Source organism: Oryzias latipes, chromosome 9 (genome assembly GCF_053564925.1).
Source record: "Oryzias latipes strain Hd-rR chromosome 9, Olatipes_Hd-rR_3.1".
Lineage (NCBI taxonomy): Eukaryota > Metazoa > Chordata > Actinopteri > Beloniformes > Adrianichthyidae > Oryzias > Oryzias latipes.
Genome location: NC_136245.1, coordinates 7,395,306 through 7,413,679, shown reverse-complemented (window position 1 = coordinate 7,413,679; position 18,374 = coordinate 7,395,306). Strand labels below are relative to the sequence as shown.

Below are 18,374 nucleotides of genomic sequence, written 5' to 3'. Positions count from 1 at the left end.
CTTTACTTCACGTATGAAGCATCTGGAAATAAGACATGTTTGTGGTCAAAGTTCAGATTGAAGTTTCCCACCAAACTCAGCATCCTGTGGAGGAAAATCTCATGGTTTGTCCCGACACCTGCTTTACTCTCATAATCTCAGTTTCCAACATTGATCTGAAGCTGAAAACAGAAAAAGCTTTTTTATCATCTGTTTTTTTAGGGCGGAAAATCTGTCTTTACTGCTGCTTTCCTTTGGGTCAGTTTGAACTTGAGCAGCTTCAGGGGTGTGAAGGATGATGGAGTTTGATGGAGGTCGATAGAGGATGAAGCTGTAAAGAGGAACTGGGACGCTCAGTGTTGGTGTTTTCTTCACCAACACTGAGCGTTACATCCCTTCTCACGGACAAGGGAGAAAAATAAGTAACATAAAAATCACTAAGATAAAAGTCATGTTTAAGGTACTGAAATCCAGGAAGTTTAGACACCACTGGTATAACCATTCATTAAAACAAACTTGCTGATATAATGAGTTTGTTTTTCCAGACAAAGTCACATAGCAGTTTATCAACGGTTTTGCTTATGAAGTTGCTGACATAAAGAGACTGAGCGGCATAAATGACTCTGGAGAGCCCTTCAGCCTCAGAGAGGAGAATCCGACCTTTCGTGGAAAGATCACGTAAGAGCCAGAGTTTAAACCTATTTTTGATTTGATCAATAATTGGAAGAAAGTTAATATTTCCTCTATCATTTTCAGTTTTGGATATTATTACACCAAGATATGTGACTAATGTATTTACAGGAATATTAAAGAGCGAATCCGAATCACAATATTTAATTGGGAGAAGTTCACATATTTTCTAATTTAATGAGAGTCCAATAATAAAATCTTGGGATTTCAATGTTTGAAATGGGAAATAATTTTTAATTTTGTAGCTCAGTTGGTAAGGTGCAGGACTGTCATGCAGGAAACCAGAGTTCAATTCCCAGGGGTGGAATGAACAATTAATGGAGCAATTACCATAACAATAATGAGCAATTAACATTACCCAGGGAGGGTCCTTAACGCAACTGCCTACCTCACAACATGAGAGACAATGAACCACCTGCATGTAAGACGTGGAGCGCCTCAATCAAGTGGCTGGAATAATATAGAGGAATATGTGTGCAGAATATGGACTGGAAACCCCAAGATCAAAATGGAAAACACCCCCGAAGGTCGTAGAGAATGAAAGGGCAAAGATTCTGTGGGACTTCCAGATCCAGACTGATAGGATGGTAATGGCGAACCAACCAGGCATTGTAGTGGTGGATAAAGAACAGAGGAAAGCCGTTGTGGTGGATGTGGCAGTGCCAAGCGATGGGAACATCAGGAAGAAGGAACGTGAGAAACTGGAGAAATACCAGGGACTCAGAGAAGAACTGGAGAAAGCATGGAAAGTGAAGGTGACAGTGGTGCCTGTGGTAATTGGAGCACTCGGGGCAGTAACCCCCAAGCTAGAGGAGTGGCTACAACAGATACCTGGAAAGACCTCAGACCTCTCAGTCCAGAAAAGCGCAGTGCTAGGAACAGCTAAGATACTGCGCAGGACCCTCAAGCTCCCAGGCCTCTGGTAGAAGACCCGAGCTTGTGTGAGTGACCACCCACAAAAATTGCATAGTTGCGTGACTTCTTACAAATTAAAAAATTATTACAAAGAATTTTAGAAAATAATTTCTAAACATTTAGAAGTTATAGACCACTTTAACATGTAATTTAAATTATTTAGAAAAGCCCAACAATAAGTCAATAATAAGTAAATAATTAAATCATAATAATATTATTAATAATCAATAGTAAGTCAATAATAAAAATAAATACATAATAAGTCAATTTAAAAAAATCAAATAAGTCAATAAATAATAATAATAAATACATAATAAGTCAATAATAAGTCCAAAAGTTAACAATAGATTTACCCTAAAAAAAACAAAAAACAATAGATTTACCCCACTGATTCATGTGAGTGATCAATTTGGTATAACACAGATGCTATGGTGTCGGGTTTCAAGTGAACAGTCTGGCCAATCTTATCAAAATCTGTTTCCACAAAATGTTTTGAACATAGCCAGACTGTATTGCTAGTCTGTACCACAGTGATCCATCTGGGTCAGTTCTTGTGATAGCTAAGGCTTACTTTTTCCTTAAGTTTGAATCCATTGGAAACCTGCAAGAAAAGTTCAGTCACTCAGTCAAAAATGTATAAATCTATATTACTATAAGAGCCTAGTCCTAGTATGCTGTATATAGGTTTAACAAAATAAAGTTTACATTTATGTCGACAGCAAATTATACGTACATCAACAAGCAGCAAGTTGAAAACAGCCCAACAGCATCATCATGCATGTCAATAGGTGTACTATTATGCAGCCCCTGCAGCCTTAAAAGAAAAAACTATATAATACCTATCTGTAAAATGTTATGCTTTCCTCCTTCATGGACCAATTTGTCCGATTTTGGCAATTGAAACCCGGCAATGAACTGGCATTTTGCAAAAAAATGTGTTCACATCCATACAGTGACTTGACCTCACCAAGATGGCGGTGCTCTCCTCCCTATGAGCAATCACGTGATGTCTCCTCTAGCAAAATAGCTCATTGGTCTTATTTCCGCCTTGCCCTCCCACATGCGAAGAGGCGTCACACGTATTCATTTTGTAGTAGTTTTGTACAACATGCTACTTGCTGTTGGTTGTCCCCGGAGTAAAATTATATTGCAGTCTCCCTGTGCATAACCAAGGTACCCTAGATTTTTTTTTGGTGAAACATACTACAAATAATCAGAAACCGGAAAACACAAATGTGTACCGCGTGACCCGTTTGCTCCTGATTTCCGCGTTAGACGATCTTTGATACCGGTGCCTACTTGACAGGTCTTTAAAGTATCTCGGCCCATCGCGGGGGGTGTTACCAAGATGGCGGAATAAGCGGTTACTTTTTTCGGGGCTCCGACGCTTTACCTGAAATAATAACTCTTTCTATATGACAAGTTCAACCAAAGCTAAAGAAAATACCAGCAAAGAACTCTCAAACCGATTCAGCTTGAAAGAGGTTTGTTTACCACTGTTTTCGTTATATTTTTCAAACTTCGACGTGAAGAAATGGCTAACACTAGCAAAGACCATGAGTACCATCTAGTGGCTTCAGGACAGACGTGCAGCGAGGGAGAAGTTGAATGGATGGAGGAACAGGAAGACATCTCACAAGATCAAACGAGAGTCAACAGACACCACACACCGGTAAAAAGCCCAAACCCTAAAAAGATTAAAAAGAATGCTCCACAAGAACGCAAGGAGGAAATATCCAACAGTGTCCTCTTTAACGCGATTCAAACCCTGACAACCAAGTTTGACACTCAAAGTGAATATCTGAAAGGATATGAGTTTCAACTGCAAGAGATCACAGATGCAGTTAAACAAGTTAAAGAATCTGTTGATGCAAATACAGCTGCTGTTAAAAATGTTGTGGAAGATGTGAACCGCCTCAAACTGCAGATGGTGTCTCTGCAAAAAGAAAATGCTTCTCTCCGTGAAATGTGTCTGGAACATGCAAGATATAAAAGAAGATGGTCTCTGCGACTTATTGGCCTTCCTGAGAAAGAAGGGGAAATCACACGAGATGAAACTCTCAAGATCCTTTCCAAAGTGATGTCGGTCAACGTTGAGGAACTACGACACTCAGTGGACACAGTGCATCGGCTGGGACAGAAAGGAAAAAATAACCAACCAAGACAAATTATCATCCAGTTTGGAATGAGAGTTGTTCGAGAACAAGTCTGGAGAATGTCAAAAAATGCAAAAATCTGCAAAGATCTAAATGTTCGCTTCAAAGAAGACTTTTGCAAAGAAGACAGGGAGACTCGTCAGCGTCTTTGGCCGAGAGTGGAGGAGGCGAGGAAGAGAGGACTCAAGGCCTTTTTAAAGGACGGCTACGCGGTCATCGATGGTCATCAGGTCACTGCTTGAAACCAACACTCCTTCATCTAGACTGAATGGACAAAGACATCTTCCTGAAGAAGAAAAGAGAAAATAAATCCAAAGCTGGTATGTTATTGTGTTGAATGTTATTACAGCTTTGAGAAAACCGATTAGAAAAATGTGAAATTGCATTATAGCCCTTTATGGAGTTAATTGCTTTCCAGCTATTCTTTATGGTTCTTTCTTTGTTATCTTTAAATGTTCGTGGTTTTAAGAATGTAACAAAGCGCAAGGCAATTTTTCTTTACTGTAAGGCACAAGTTAACGTGAACTGTTTTTTCTTTCAAGAGACACACAGTAGTGAAGAAGATTTTGATTTTTGGAAATCTCAGTGGGGCAGTGGAAACATTTATTTATCTCATGGAAGTCCTCGTTCAGCAGGAGTGGCAATTTTCTTACATAATTTTGATGGTAAAATTGTTGATCATAAAAGTGACACAGAAGGTCATTGGCTAATGGTTAACATTGAGGTGGACGACACTAAATATATTCTTGTTAACATTTATGGTTTCAATAATAGGACAAAAAATCAGAAATTCCTCACAAACATAAATCACAAGATAATCAACTGGAAACAGATGTATGCAACTGACAAGATTATTGTTGCAGGTGATTTTAACGTAGTACCAGATGAAAACCAAGACAGACATCCAACTCAACACAACTCTCCTCATTTCAATAAAATTATTTCTGAATTTTCTAACTCTCTCGACCTTATCGACATTTGGCGTAGACAAAATCCAAATAAGCTTCAATACACCTGGAATAACTCTCAACACTCTCAACGCTCAAGGATTGATTACTGGTTAGTAACAAGTAATCTAACATCTTCAACCTTGAATTGTAATATCTCCCACTCTCCTCTCACTGACCACTGTGCTATCACTTTGGCTCTTTCCCCTGAAAAAAATCAACCAAAAAATGGAACATCCCACTGGAAATTCAATAATAGCCTTTTAAATAACAAAAACTTTTGTAAAAAAATCAAATCACTTATTCCTGAAATAAAAGAAATACAATACCTGTCTCCTATTAATAGATGGGAGTGGTTGAAATTTAATATTAGAAAAATTGCAATTGTAGAAGGAAAAATTTTGGCTAGAAAAAAAAGACAAGAACAGACTGAAATAATTTCAAAATTAAACACTTTGTGTAATTTAACTCAACTGAGTGAGGAAAATGTCATTGAAATTAACAAATTGCAATCTAAATTAGATGAACTCTATACCGAAAAAGCCAAAGGAGCATTTATTCGTTCAAAGGCAAAGTGGATGGAAGATGGAGAAAAAAATTCAACTTACTTTTTTAACTTGGAAAAAAGTAGACAAAGGAAAAAAACAATCACTAAGTTACAGATAGAAAACTCTCTAGTAGACGATCAAAACAATATTAAGGACTATATCACCAACTTCTATAAAAATCTTTACACTACTCAATATTCAAATCAAAACACACTTTTATTTGAAAGGTTAATCTATGATAAAGTCCCTAAAATAGACAAGACATTTAGAGATCTCATGGAATCTGAACTTACTATAGATGAGCTTGATAAAGCTGTTTCCCAGATGGCCAGTGGTAAATCACCGGGACCTGATGGAATTACAGCTGAGTTCTACAAACACTTTTGGACTGACATCAGAGAAATGTTGTTTGAGGCATTCAATGAATGCATCGACGAACAGATGTTATCACCTACAATGAAAAGAGGCGTTATTTCCCTTTTACCCAAACCAGGCAAAGATGTGTTATTAATTGATAATTGGAGACCAATCACACTTCTTTGTTGTGACTATAAAATACTAGCACATATCTATGCTAACAGACTGAAATCAGGAATATCTCAGATCATAGACGAATCACAATCAGCATTTATTAAGGGGAGACATATTCACCACCACACTCGCTTAATCTTAGATATATTAGATTACAATCAAATTATTCCTCAGGATAGTCTTATCCTTTTTTTGGATTTTTTTAAGGCCTTCGACTCATTAGAACACGCCTTTTTGTTTAATGCCTTGAAAACCTTTGGCTTTGAATCAAAATTTTGTAACATAATTAAAATGTTTTACAAAGACATAAGTAGCAACATTGCACTCAACCGAGGTTTCTCAAACAGTTTTCCTGTTAATAGAGGTGTTCGCCAAGGATGTCCAATTAGCCCGCTGTTGTTCATAATTTCAGCGGAATTACTAGCCATCTTTCTTAAATATTCTCCAGATTTTGAGGGTATTAACATTTTCGACAGGGAATTTAAAATTAGTCAATTTGCTGATGACACAGCTTTATTTTTAAAGAATAAAAATATCGTACCTGTTGTTATCAATAAAATACTTTTGTTTTCAAGAGCATCTGGCCTTACCCTAAATCTCAAAAAATGTGAAATCTTACCTATACATACCTGCAATCAAAGTATTATTGAAAACATACCTGTAAAAAGTGAAGTGAAATATCTTGGTCTAATAATAACAAAAAATAGTAATGATAGAGAAAGTGTAAATATCACTCCCAGACTAAAAACAATACAGAAAACTTTAAATCAATGGTTGGGACGTGGCCTATCAATATTTGGCCGCATTCTATTATCCAAAGCGGAAGGTTTTTCAAGACTTGTGTATCCCTGTCACTCATTATATACATCCCCAAAGAACATCAAGTTGTCTAATTCTATTCTCTTTAAATTTATTTGGAAAAATAAGACTCACTATATACGAAAATCACAATTGGTCAGAGATTATAAAAATGGCGGTTTAAAAGCTTTAGATGTTGAATCACAGATTGTAGCGTTTAGAACGAAATGGTTAAAAGGCTGTATTTCCCAGCCTCATTCTATGTGGTATCATATCCCAAACAAACTCTTCGGTAAGGTCGGGGGACTGGAGTTTTTGCTGAAGTGTGATTATAATATTTCAAAAGTACCAATAAAACTATCAAACTTTTACAAACAAGCCTTAGAATTTGGGAAGATGCTTTTCAACCATAACTTCTCCCCTCACAACACTGTTTTATGGAACAACAGATTTATAACTGTAAACAAGAAATCCTTGTTTATGTCTGAATGGTATGATAATGGTGTGTATTTTGTCCATGACTTGATGCATACTGATGGAAGGCTGTTATCATACTATGAGTTTGTAACCAAATACAAGATTAAGGATTCTAGTAACTGTTATAACAAAGTCTGTAAAGCAATTCCCATACCTCTACTTAATCTCATTCAAAACATACTACAATACAATGAAATCAAACCACAACTTTCGGAGCTGAAAATTAATAATATTCCCCTAAAAGATAAAAAATGCAACAATAAATTAATAACTCTAACCTTTAAACAATTAATTTTCTGCAACTTTAGTATAAACAATAGATGCGATTTAGAAACCACCCAAATGAACAAATCTTTTTCTTTATACACAAAGTACCCACTTCCTCCTAAAATGAAAGAAACGCATTTTAAAATAATATCTAAAATTTACACTGTTGGAGATTTTTTACATAAAAGATTCAAATTTGAATCGGAACCATGCATATTCTGTTCATCTGAAACTGAAACATTAGAACATCTGTTTTACAGTTGCAACCAGGTTAAAATATTTTGGTCTGATATACACAATTGGTTGTCACTCAAAATTTTAAATATTCCCTTTTTTTCCTTATATGATGTTCTTTTCTATATGGAAAATCTGGACCCGGGAATTTCTGATGTCATTAATGTTGTTATTATTTTATGCAAACATTTCATTCATTTGTGTAAATGGAAAAATACATGCCCTTTATTTAGTATTTTTTTGAATTATTTTTCTGATTATTATAAGTGTCTTAAATGCATTCCTAACAAAAACAAGAAAACTACAGTCATTTATCAAAATATATCAAAAGTATTATTATTTTGAATTGTTTTGGCCTTGCCTTTGCCTATTATTTCATTTTTGTTTCTTTTTATTTCTATATGTGCATTTATAACGTTTGTTCACCCTAATTTGGTTTGTATATGAGCATCTAAAAAAAAAAAAAAAAAAAAAAAAAAAAAAAGGCACACACATTGTTAAAAATATTACTATTTTTCGTTTTTTCAGTCTTATATGTGTGTGATATTAACAATTGTTTATTGAGCAAGTAAGTGACTGTGAATGTCTGTAAATTGAAAAATGTACAATAAAGTTTGTTTAAAAAAAAAAAAAAAAAAAAAAAATCTCGGCCCATCGCTTTACGCACGAGTTATATTTTTACAATGTAATCTTTTAGAAACAGACACGACAGTAGTGCGCTTTACAATACGCATGTAAGGATTCTTTAAAACAAGATGGAAGTATCTCTTATTATTTGGCTTCTACATTAATCCCCGCCTGCTAAGAGCTATTTTTTTTAGATGAAGTTAGCATGATGTAAGTTTCCTGAAGTGATTTTTCGGAGTGAGTAGACAACCGCCGACCGTATGTCCTGGTTTGATTGCAGTTGTATCACGAATGACTGAGGTGAGTAGTTGGGAGCCGCAGCGGACCGGAAGTAGAATCTTTTAAAAATAAGTGTGACAAAAATTAAAGTGTTTTTTTTTTTTTTTTGCTCGTCTTTGGGTTCACCTTCTCGTATAGGACGATTATTTATTTATTTATTATTTTAGTCACTAAGTAAGTAAGTAATAGTAAACAGGATGCCCCGTCGTTTTTCTTTTTTAACAGGAACTTTATTAATCTCAACAATCCAATACAATACAGTGCAATGCAATAATAGGAAAAGAACAAGCCAGGGGTTTGTGATTACATGTTACACAAAGACATTGAAATTTACGCACGAATCGTATTATTATCATTATCATTTTTATTTTGAATGCCATGTCCAGGGTTCTGTAGGTTTCAAATGTGTTTTGAAAACGCTGTTTTCTGTGATTCTTGCAGCTGTGGTCATCACCATGGGTACCAAAGTTGTTGTGTGCTGCAGCGTGCTGTACATTCTGGTTGACAGCATCATCACCACTGTCCTGTACACACATGGATCCCAGCCTTCCCTTTTTCTAGATGATGCTCTACACTTCAATATCCTCCGGTCCGTCTTGGACCTCTGGGGCACCGTGCTGCTCCGAGCCTCCCTCCTGCTGGGGGCCTCCATAGGGGTTTCATGGAACAAGGAAGAAGGCCCATTGAGAGTCGCCAAGCTCACCACTTTCATTCTCTTCCTCTGCATGGTTGTCATCACTTACGCCCTGGCCAAGATGTTGATGCTGACAGAGATGGAGCCTCTGAGCCATCAGCCGTGGTTCTTGAGTTTGATCGGTTGGACATGTGCCTCGTCTTTGTGTGTCATGCTGCTCTGGAGGCAGCTAGGGAAGAAATCCAGCTTGGTGGGCAGTCACAGCATCCAAAGCAGCAGCCGTAGTGGAGGAGGAGGAGGCTCTGAGGACACTGAGAAGTTGATGGAGACAGCTGGTGAAGAGGATGAGAAGGAGGAGGAGGGTCAGAAAAAGGGGAAAGGCACAAAGAGCGGTTCTGGAGCTACACTGGGACGCTTGCTCAGCTACTGTAAAAAAGATGCAGGACTACTTTCTGTAGCCGTATTCTTCCTCCTCATTTCTGCATTGTGTGAGTATCTTAAAACAACAAAAGCAAGAGGAAGAAACCAGGAGCAAATGCACCAACTTATTATAGAATCTTTAGAAAATCTTTGTGGCAATATGACATGTTAGATATCATACGTGAACAAAAACACGTTTTTGAACTCTTGTTATAAAATTATTTTAAAAGCAGTTTTTATTCAAAAAAGACTTATATTGGCCTGGCCTTTTAGTCAAAGTAACAATGAGTCATAAAAAGCTCCTGACTGTAAAACACTCAACGTCTGCTAAAACTGCTTATGAGAAAAAGCTTTTTTCTTGTTTTATATTCAATTTTCTTTACTTCAGGTTAATTACCTTAAGTCTTACAAACTAAACTTGAATAAGCAATATTTGTGTTTAGCAAGGGATATTTGCCATAAATTGCTTTAGAACCTCATGGAGTTTAGTTTCTGCCGCCATTTTTAACACACAATAGAAAACAGGTTTTCTTCTTTCTAGTGCAAATCAGTAACTTATTTAATTCTGCACAACTTATAAAAACAGAAAGATGTCCAAGGGCAAAGATTACTGCATCCGCACCTTCCACCTGCTAGTTTACTGCTCTGCTCTGTAAATGAACAACAAAATACACTTGAGCTTTGTGGCAAGTGCACAATTACAGTTTAATAATTAGCATAAGTTCTGGATTTATTAAGGGGAAAACTGCAAGAATATGAAAGATTGAAGCACAACAAAAACACATGAATTATATCCAGCTTAACAATTACATTTTTAATGCAAAATATGTGACTTTTCTCATGAAGTTAGCTTTTTTTCAAATAAATTCTAACTCTGTTATTTCTCAATTTTAGTCAACAAGTAATATTCTTTAGTAATGCAACGTCTTAACGAGGAATTACTTACTTACCTCACCCATTACAGATTTACATTTGACTGCTAAATACTGATATATTTTCATACTTGAATGTCCAAATAAAAGGCCCACTCCAATCATGTTTTGATCCCTTGTAAAAGTGTTGCCGGTGGTCTTTTAATTAGGATTATGCAGTTTTTTTTTTAGACTAAATTAATTTTTCAAAAAGCTGTTATGTTTTCTAGGACAAAGTTTATGTTCAGTGGCAGGAGTTCAATAGAAATTCACATCCTAGTTGGACTGTTGGCGCGGAGTAAGCCCGCCCCATTCCTATCACACATCTGTTTACGTGGTCTACAGCTAGCTTACAGCCCCCTCATACCCCCAACCTAACTTTAGTGGTGCTACTAAAATGGTGAGCTGTCCAGCCTTACAATTTTGAAGCAGATTCCAGCTCAGGCGAGGAAAACAAAGACATACATGCACCTTTTAGTCTACAAGTGGATACATCAGAATGGAGCGGAGCAGGAAGCTTGTGGCCTGCCCAGTGTATTTTTTACGTCACAAATATAATCTTTTAAAACTGCATTTTTTTTTGTCTGCTCCTGATTCACCACAATTTGAATAAATAAATATGCAGAAATGTATTTTTAAAATGTTCTTTGATTTTGATGTGATTTGAAATGGTTTATTTCAAGCAATCAAAGCAAGAATAATGCACAAAACAACACAATCAGCATTCATACATTCATACAAAGACGTATCAAACTTAGGATAATTAGACATTAAAACAAAGATTGCTTGAAAGGGAGTGGAAGGAAGCAAACTTATATAATCCCACCCCTGTTCTACCGTAATTATTTTTATTAACAAATTTATTATTATCTGAATATACATTTTAACATAAATTTATTTAAAAAAAAGATTGAGTTCGCACTCAAATCTGCTGTTTTGTGATTTGCTTCTTGTCTTTTAGGTGAGGCCTTTATTCCTTTCTTTTATGGTAAAGCCATAGACGGCATTGTAGTCCACCAGAGCATGGGCTACTTCGCTAAACCCGTGATCACACTGGCAGCTCTGGCCTTAGTCAGGTAAGTATCTATGGAATATGAGGTCATTTCATGGTCAAATCTCAGCTGAGGGGGACTGAAATGGCAATTTCAAGAATACAAACAAACCAACGTCTTAGCAGGATCCGAAAATTGTGAGAAGTGGGCCAATTCTCTGAAAACCTGGTCTTGTAACCTTAAGAAATATACGAAATATATCACCGAATGAGAGATTAATTCCTATCAATAGAAGCTTATTTATAACTGCAACTAAATCATTATGTGTTTGTTTGCCAAGAGAGTCATTTGGCTGCTAGAGCTCATAGTTTTTAATGATTTGTTTGGTTTGTACCAGAGTTCAGGTGAACTTTCCCATCTGACAAACAAAGAGGACAAAGAGGAGTTCAGTGACTGGAAGGTGTTTATGGATGGCTGTTAAACATCCTAAATCATCAACTCTCCTCTTCCACGTTTGACAGATTGTTTAAGATTTTTGTGGAGATCCTCTGTTTTCATATTTTCATGTCTGAATGAAAGCTATCTTCTCTCTAAAGAAATGTTTTCCAGCAGTTGTGTAGTTTTCCCCCTGTGATGCTGCTTTTGCCCTCCAATCCTTCTTTATTTAGCGACTTACCTCACCATTAAACATTATAACTGGAGCCTGTAGAATCTGATATGCCACTTTATCATTTGTTCCCACAAAATTCTCCTTCAAATTAGAGAGAAATCTTTGTGTTGGTTTTTGTCATGGCTGTCCTTTGGCTCAGATGTTACCCTTTTGTAAGGACCACAACTGTGTGTCTATTTGTAAAACCTTAATATCACAAGAGAATATACCCTGTTTTAAGTATTTCTATGAATACTTGGAGGGAATAAGTATTTGATCCCTTGCTGATTTTGTAAGTTTGCCCACTTAAAAAAAATGGGGCAGTCTGTCATCCCAATGGTATAGTTCATTTGAACAATGAGAGATAGAAAAGTCAAGAAATCATTTATTTAAGGAAATAAATATCTGAACCGTCATGTTGGAAAGACTTAATGCCGTTAAAATGAACCTACCATTAGGACATGTGCCAGACTATCAAGTTCTTTCTAAGAGGGCAAACTTGCAATATCAAAGGGATCGAATACGTATTTCCTCCACACTATGTGTTAAAGGTCTTAACTACAGCCATCCGAGCAGCACTGTCATCCACTTCTTTTCTATTTTCCTAGTTCACTTGCCATTGGGATACGAGGGGGAGTGTTCACCCTGATTATGGCCAGACTAAACCTTCGTCTTAGGAGTCATCTTTTCAGAACCTTGATGAGGCAAGAAATAGCCTTTTTTGATGAAAACCACACAGGTAATGTGGGGGCACCTAATATAATTCCCATGCCTAGATCTCCACCCCCTCCGTTGAAACGGTTTTATTGAAATGACTCTGCAGGGGACATTATTTCCCGCCTGTCAGCTGACACCACTCAGGTGAGCGACCTGATCTCCCAGAATATAAATATTTTCTTGCGGAGCGGCATCAAAGGCGTTGGCTTCATCATCTTCATGCTCGGGATGTCCTGGAAGCTTACGATGGTCGCCATCATGGGATTTCCTTTTATCGCTCTTGTCTCCAAAGTTTATGGCAAATACTACAAGGCAAGATAGTTCTCTTTTTTGGGTTATTTATTTAGGAGATGTTACAGTTTTTCTCAGTCGCTTTAGTACAATTCTCAGATCAGAATTGAAGTTTGCAAATACTTGTGTGCATTTCTCAAAACAATTTGTACAAACAGCAAAAGACGATGGATTTCTTGCAAAAGCCTGTAACTTGCTCAAAATCTTTAGTTCATCTCTCAAAACTAAGTCTTTATGTCATTGAACATGTCAGTGCCATCAGAATGTCAAGTCCTTGTGCCATTGTCTACGAACAAGACAGTCAAATTACTTAGTCATGTTGTCAATATAACTGTGTACTTTAGAGGGAGTTTCTGATGTAAACTATGGCTAAAGTTTTGATGACAATTATTGTAAAATGTAAGTTACACCTTTTTTGTTTGATTGCAAGAGACTGGACAAGATTCCCATTTACACTTTTATTGTTCATATTGTAATTTGTTGACAGACCATGTCATACCAACATAGAAAAAACCCACTGCAAACAGTAACACAAAGGGAAAAAAAAAGATAGGACAACATTCTGTACAACAGTCCAGGCAGTGCAGTAGGAATTGGTGTGGTCTTCCTACACCTCTTGTCGTTCCTGTATGTTAGGCCACAAATTCTAATCCACATCACAGCGAATATCCTTTCTTGCAATGCAGCGAAATAGGTTTGTAATATTATGACAACTTGGTCAACCATTTTGCAGTTAATGACTTATACGATGAACTAATGACTAGGTGTTTTGAGGAGTAAGACTATTGCACAGTGAACTATATAATACATTTTGATCAACATGACATAAACGATTGATAATGTAGCAAAGAGCAGATAATTGTACATAATCATTTGCATGGATGTACCAAAGCAATTGCAACTTGTTCAAAGAAGTGAGAAACTGCTTATATGATGTGCAGAAGTGACATCATGATTTGAAGATTGAACAAATAGTTTTGGGAATTTCATTCTGATCTAAGAATTGTACTAAAGCGACTGAGAAAAACTGTAAGAAACAAAAAATCATTCCGCTCATTTTTGGCGAGATCTCGCTTGTGATGTCAGCACACGTCAAAAGGATTGAGAAATTCTTTATTTCATTTTTAAGCATATATTTTTTTATATTGTCCAGAAACTGAGCAAGGAGGTACAAACAACCCTCGCAGAGGCCAATAAAATTGCAGAAGAAACCATGTCAGCCATGAGGACGGTGCGCAGCTTCGCAAACGAGACTGGAGAGTCAGATTCTTACTGTAGCAAGCTCTCAGCCATGTTCCAGATCAACAAAAAACAAGCCCTGGCCTATGCTTGCTACATGTGGTCCAGCTGTGTAGGTACTTTCAAATAGAACATTTTCCCTAAACCCTGTTCTGATCTTAATGTTTGGGTTTTTGTCTATTTGTCAGATCTCAGAGCTGGCCCTGGAGGTTGCCATCCTGTACTATGGAGGCCACCTTGTGATCGCTGGTCAGATCAGCAGTGGGACTTTGATTTCTTTTTTTATATACATGTTGGAACTAGGAGAATGTCTTGGGGTATCATGTCTATTCTTTCATCAGCTGTTTTCTATAGAAGTATTAGGCTGCTGGAGCATTAAAGTCAACTTGCTTTTTCGGCAGGAAATTGCATCAGTGTACACCGGCCTCATGCAGGGAGTCGGAGCTGCTGAGAAGGTTTTCGAGTATTTAGACAGGAAACCCAAACACCCAGCAGACGGCACAGAAGCTCCAGACACATGCACGGGTCTGGTTGAGTTTAAAGACATCACCTTTGCTTATCCAACACGACCTGAGACTGATATTCTGCAGGTTTGTTCTTCTCCTCCACTGTGGTGATAAATCTCCTTTGGCTTCTCAAGTGAAAGCTTTCAAGCAAAATCTTTCCAGAGGTGGTCAGCTTTGGCCCAGGTGGTGCAGCTTGGGGTCAGTTAGATCATATATTTAGAGGTAACCAGGTAAAAGGGCACTATGAAAGAAAAACAACCCAAACTAAGTCGGTCTCAAATCGGTATATTAACTCTGCAATGAAAAATTTCTCCTTTTTGATTCTAATGAGTATTTCATGATGCTGTTTTTATTGTCTTTTTTCCCCCCAGGGAGTGTCATTTGCTCTGCAGCCCGGTGAAGTCACTGCCCTGGTGGGGCCTTCAGGCAGTGGAAAAAGCTCCTGTGTGAGTCTGCTGGAAAACTTCTATCTCCCACAGCAAGGCCAAGTGCTACTGGATGGGAAGCCGGTAAACACCTTCCAGCACACCTATCTGCACTCCAAGGTGAGATGACCCTTTCATTTATGGCACGGTAAAGGTGACCAGAGCTTATTTGGACTATGTTCAAACTGATAGATGTTTAGGTTAGTTTATGTCAAAGTTTTCTCCCCAAGAGCCCCAGTTTGGTTTGACAACTATTTCAATAGTAATTTAGCAAGAATTCATTGAACTCTGTGGATGTAGAAGACACAGTGAACTGTATTTGCCCTCACACCCTTCAAAGAAAAAAAAACATGTCCATGTTTTGATAGATTGCTTCTTTAAAAGGAAAGCCAGGAATGAAATACCTGGAAGCTAGTTTTTTTTTTATTTTTTTTTTTTTTTATATCAAATAAAACCCTCTTGTTAGCAGATACCAGATATGTATTGTTATCAAAACCTTTTGGGAACATATGATATGATATGATGTGATATGACGAATCCTCAGTTTTTCAAAGCTCTTAAGGTCTAAACACTGCCTTGTTCCTTAAGGAATAAGATTGACTAATAATTAAATACTCTATACAAGTTGCTTTTCTGAAAGAGTACACCGCCCTTCACAACAATTTTGTATTGCACAACAGCTGTGGAGCTCTCTCACAAAACAGAATATAAGGCAGATGTTCAATAGCTATTTAAACTTCAATAACAGATTGAAGTTTTTGTATAAAACGTCTGTTTCTCTTGTCTACAGGTGGCTCTTGTGAGTCAAGAGCCTGTGCTGTTTGCACGGACAGTAAAGGAGAACATCACTTATGGACTGACTGGAGTTCCCATGGAGGCTGTGGTGCAAGCAGCCATCAAGGCTAATGCTCATGATTTTATTACCGCCCTCCCCAAAGGCTATGATACTAGTAAATACCAAATGTGTTCATGGGAATTGCTTCTGATGTGGTCTACATGTCTGCACATGTCTAAGGCCGTTTGACAGTTGTTCAGTATTAGTGAGGTGGCCGACAGGAAGTATTACACGTGTATTTTTAAATCGAAACCACACTTTTCCAGCAACCGGGGCTGCGCTTAATCGATGACAAGTCGAATGTCTCAGAAAATCAAATCTACCATATTTACAACTCGGACTGAAGGAATAAAAGATATGAGAAATTGTACTGCCACCTGATGCGCAATAGGAAGACAGTTTATCACTTATGTTATTTGCTGGATGCTTGCAGGCTTTTTTGTGTGCTTAAACATACATACATTCAGATCATGTGTGTTTTTAGCTATATGCATATGATTGCCAATTTCAAATTCCAATATACTACTTTTTTAAATGTTTATAAATAATAATGAATTTCCTATTTTACAAACCTGACTTGAGAGGATTAGTCGAGAGGGAATAGATAATTGATAATGGGTTGTATTGGATAGTTGTTTCTCTTGTGGCTAGTTTAAATAATAAAATTCCTTTCTGTTTAAGTAGTAAATTGGCTAAGTGAACCAAAAAGTTTCACATATCCTCTTTCCTTTTTGATTTTTTCTTCAATGAGGTGTTGGTGAAAAAGGCACACAGTTGTCTGGAGGACAGAAGCAAAGGGTGGCCATTGCACGAGCTCTCATCCGCAACCCTACAGTTCTCCTCCTGGATGAGGCAACCAGTGCTCTGGATGCAGAGAGTGAACACATGGCAAGTTGCTGTCTATAGAACAAACTCATTCTGCTAATGAGACATTTGCTGTAAATGCTGTTTTAACTACATTCAGAGGGATGTACTGTGTGAATTGACTGCAGGTTCAGCAGGCTCTGAACAACATCATGCAGGATCATACAGTCCTAGTCATTGCCCACCGGCTCAGCACAGTGGAGAAAGCAGACAACATCATCGTGATTGACGGGGGCCATGTGGTTGAACAGGGAACCCACAGTCATCTGATGGCTACTAGCAGGCTCTATTCTAAAATGGTGCAGAGGCAAGTGTTGGGCATGGAGACTGGAGCAGGAGTCTTAAATTCACCTGGAAATTCCTGGAAAGGTGGTGGAGGAAGGACTCGCAGAAGACAGAGCAGTAGCAGCAGCACTTCTAGCGGGGCGGAGTGCACCCCTCGCTACTGAAAAGGAAAATACTGTGGGTAGAGTTTGGGCTAAAGGGTCTCAGGGGTTTCACTCCTTTGCCATTGGAAAATGGGAAATAACTAATCATGAAGAACCTGTAACAGTCCAGTCATTCCTGCATGTTTGATGTGGACTCTTATCATGTTTGTGACACTAAAGCTAAATGAATAGAGGAGCTGTACCAAAAAGAAAACAAAGATAGGACCTCTGCTGGAATAAATGTGTTTATTAAAGGAAAACAGTACATACTCTGTTAAAATAAACATATAAATCTATTTAGGTTTTTTTTTAAGGTCTTTATTATTTATGTAAAGTCCCAATCTGATGAAAATTGTATTGTGGTTTTTTTAACATGTACTTGTGGCTTTATCTGATGACAAAGGATGTATATTATAAATTAAGTTCAAAATTGCATTTCTGAGTATTTCTTTATTTAAAAATGTGAATCAGGAGCAGACTAAAAAAAAATGCTGTTGAAAAATATGCTCAGCAATCCCCCCCCCCCCCCCCCCCACACACACCTGCTCAAGGTGAGGTGTTTGTGAGGCGTAGAGAGATAATGGAAAACTCCAAGTTCTAAGAAGAAATATAGATGTCCGCTTTCATTTTTAACTCAAAAATGCACCGCTAATGTCAAGTTGGGGGTGTGATAGGCTGTAAGCTAGCAGAAGAGCGAGCAATCCGAGAGCTCTCATCGAGGAAGGGGAAGGGGGCGGGGTTGCTCTGTGCCAATGGCCCACCACAATTCCGCTCTGCAGAAACTATGTCCTAGAAAACGACAAAAAAAAGTTTTTGTGGATGAAAATGGCATTATCATAATTCAAATACTACTGGGAAGACTTTATAAATAGTTTAAAAGATTATCAGAGAGGGATTCTAATTTTTTTGCTCATGATTTCTTATGCTTTTATGTTGTTTTCATAATAATAATGTGAAAAAGCTATATCTATATTCTATATACATGTTGTTTTAATGCTTTTGAGGTATATGCAAT

General features: G+C 37.4%; 1 protein-coding gene across 3 annotated transcripts; it reads left to right on the top strand.

Moving 5' to 3' along the window:
* The first annotated feature begins 2,649 nt into the window (after positions 1–2,649).
* abcb9 (ATP-binding cassette, sub-family B (MDR/TAP), member 9) lies at positions 2,650–17,794 on the top strand. Of its 3 annotated transcripts, none has more exons than XM_078952562.1 (12): positions 2,650–2,757; positions 8,890–9,570; positions 11,375–11,489; positions 12,663–12,793; positions 12,878–13,083; positions 14,216–14,413; positions 14,490–14,618; positions 14,703–14,891; positions 15,179–15,352; positions 16,023–16,182; positions 16,819–16,955; positions 17,060–17,794. In XM_078952562.1, the coding sequence occupies exons 2-12, from the start codon at positions 8,904–8,906 to the stop codon at positions 17,378–17,380; spliced, it is 2,427 nt and encodes an 808-aa protein (XP_078808688.1). In that variant the 5' UTR covers positions 2,650–2,757; positions 8,890–8,903; the 3' UTR covers positions 17,381–17,794. The 3 variants fall into 3 exon arrangements, with proteins under 3 accessions (XP_078808688.1, XP_078808687.1, XP_023814504.1); XM_078952561.1 differs by lacking the exon at positions 2,650–2,757 and adding an exon at positions 3,867–4,060; XM_023958736.2 differs by lacking the exon at positions 2,650–2,757 and adding an exon at positions 8,185–8,469.
* Positions 17,795–18,374: the final 580 nt, after the last annotated feature.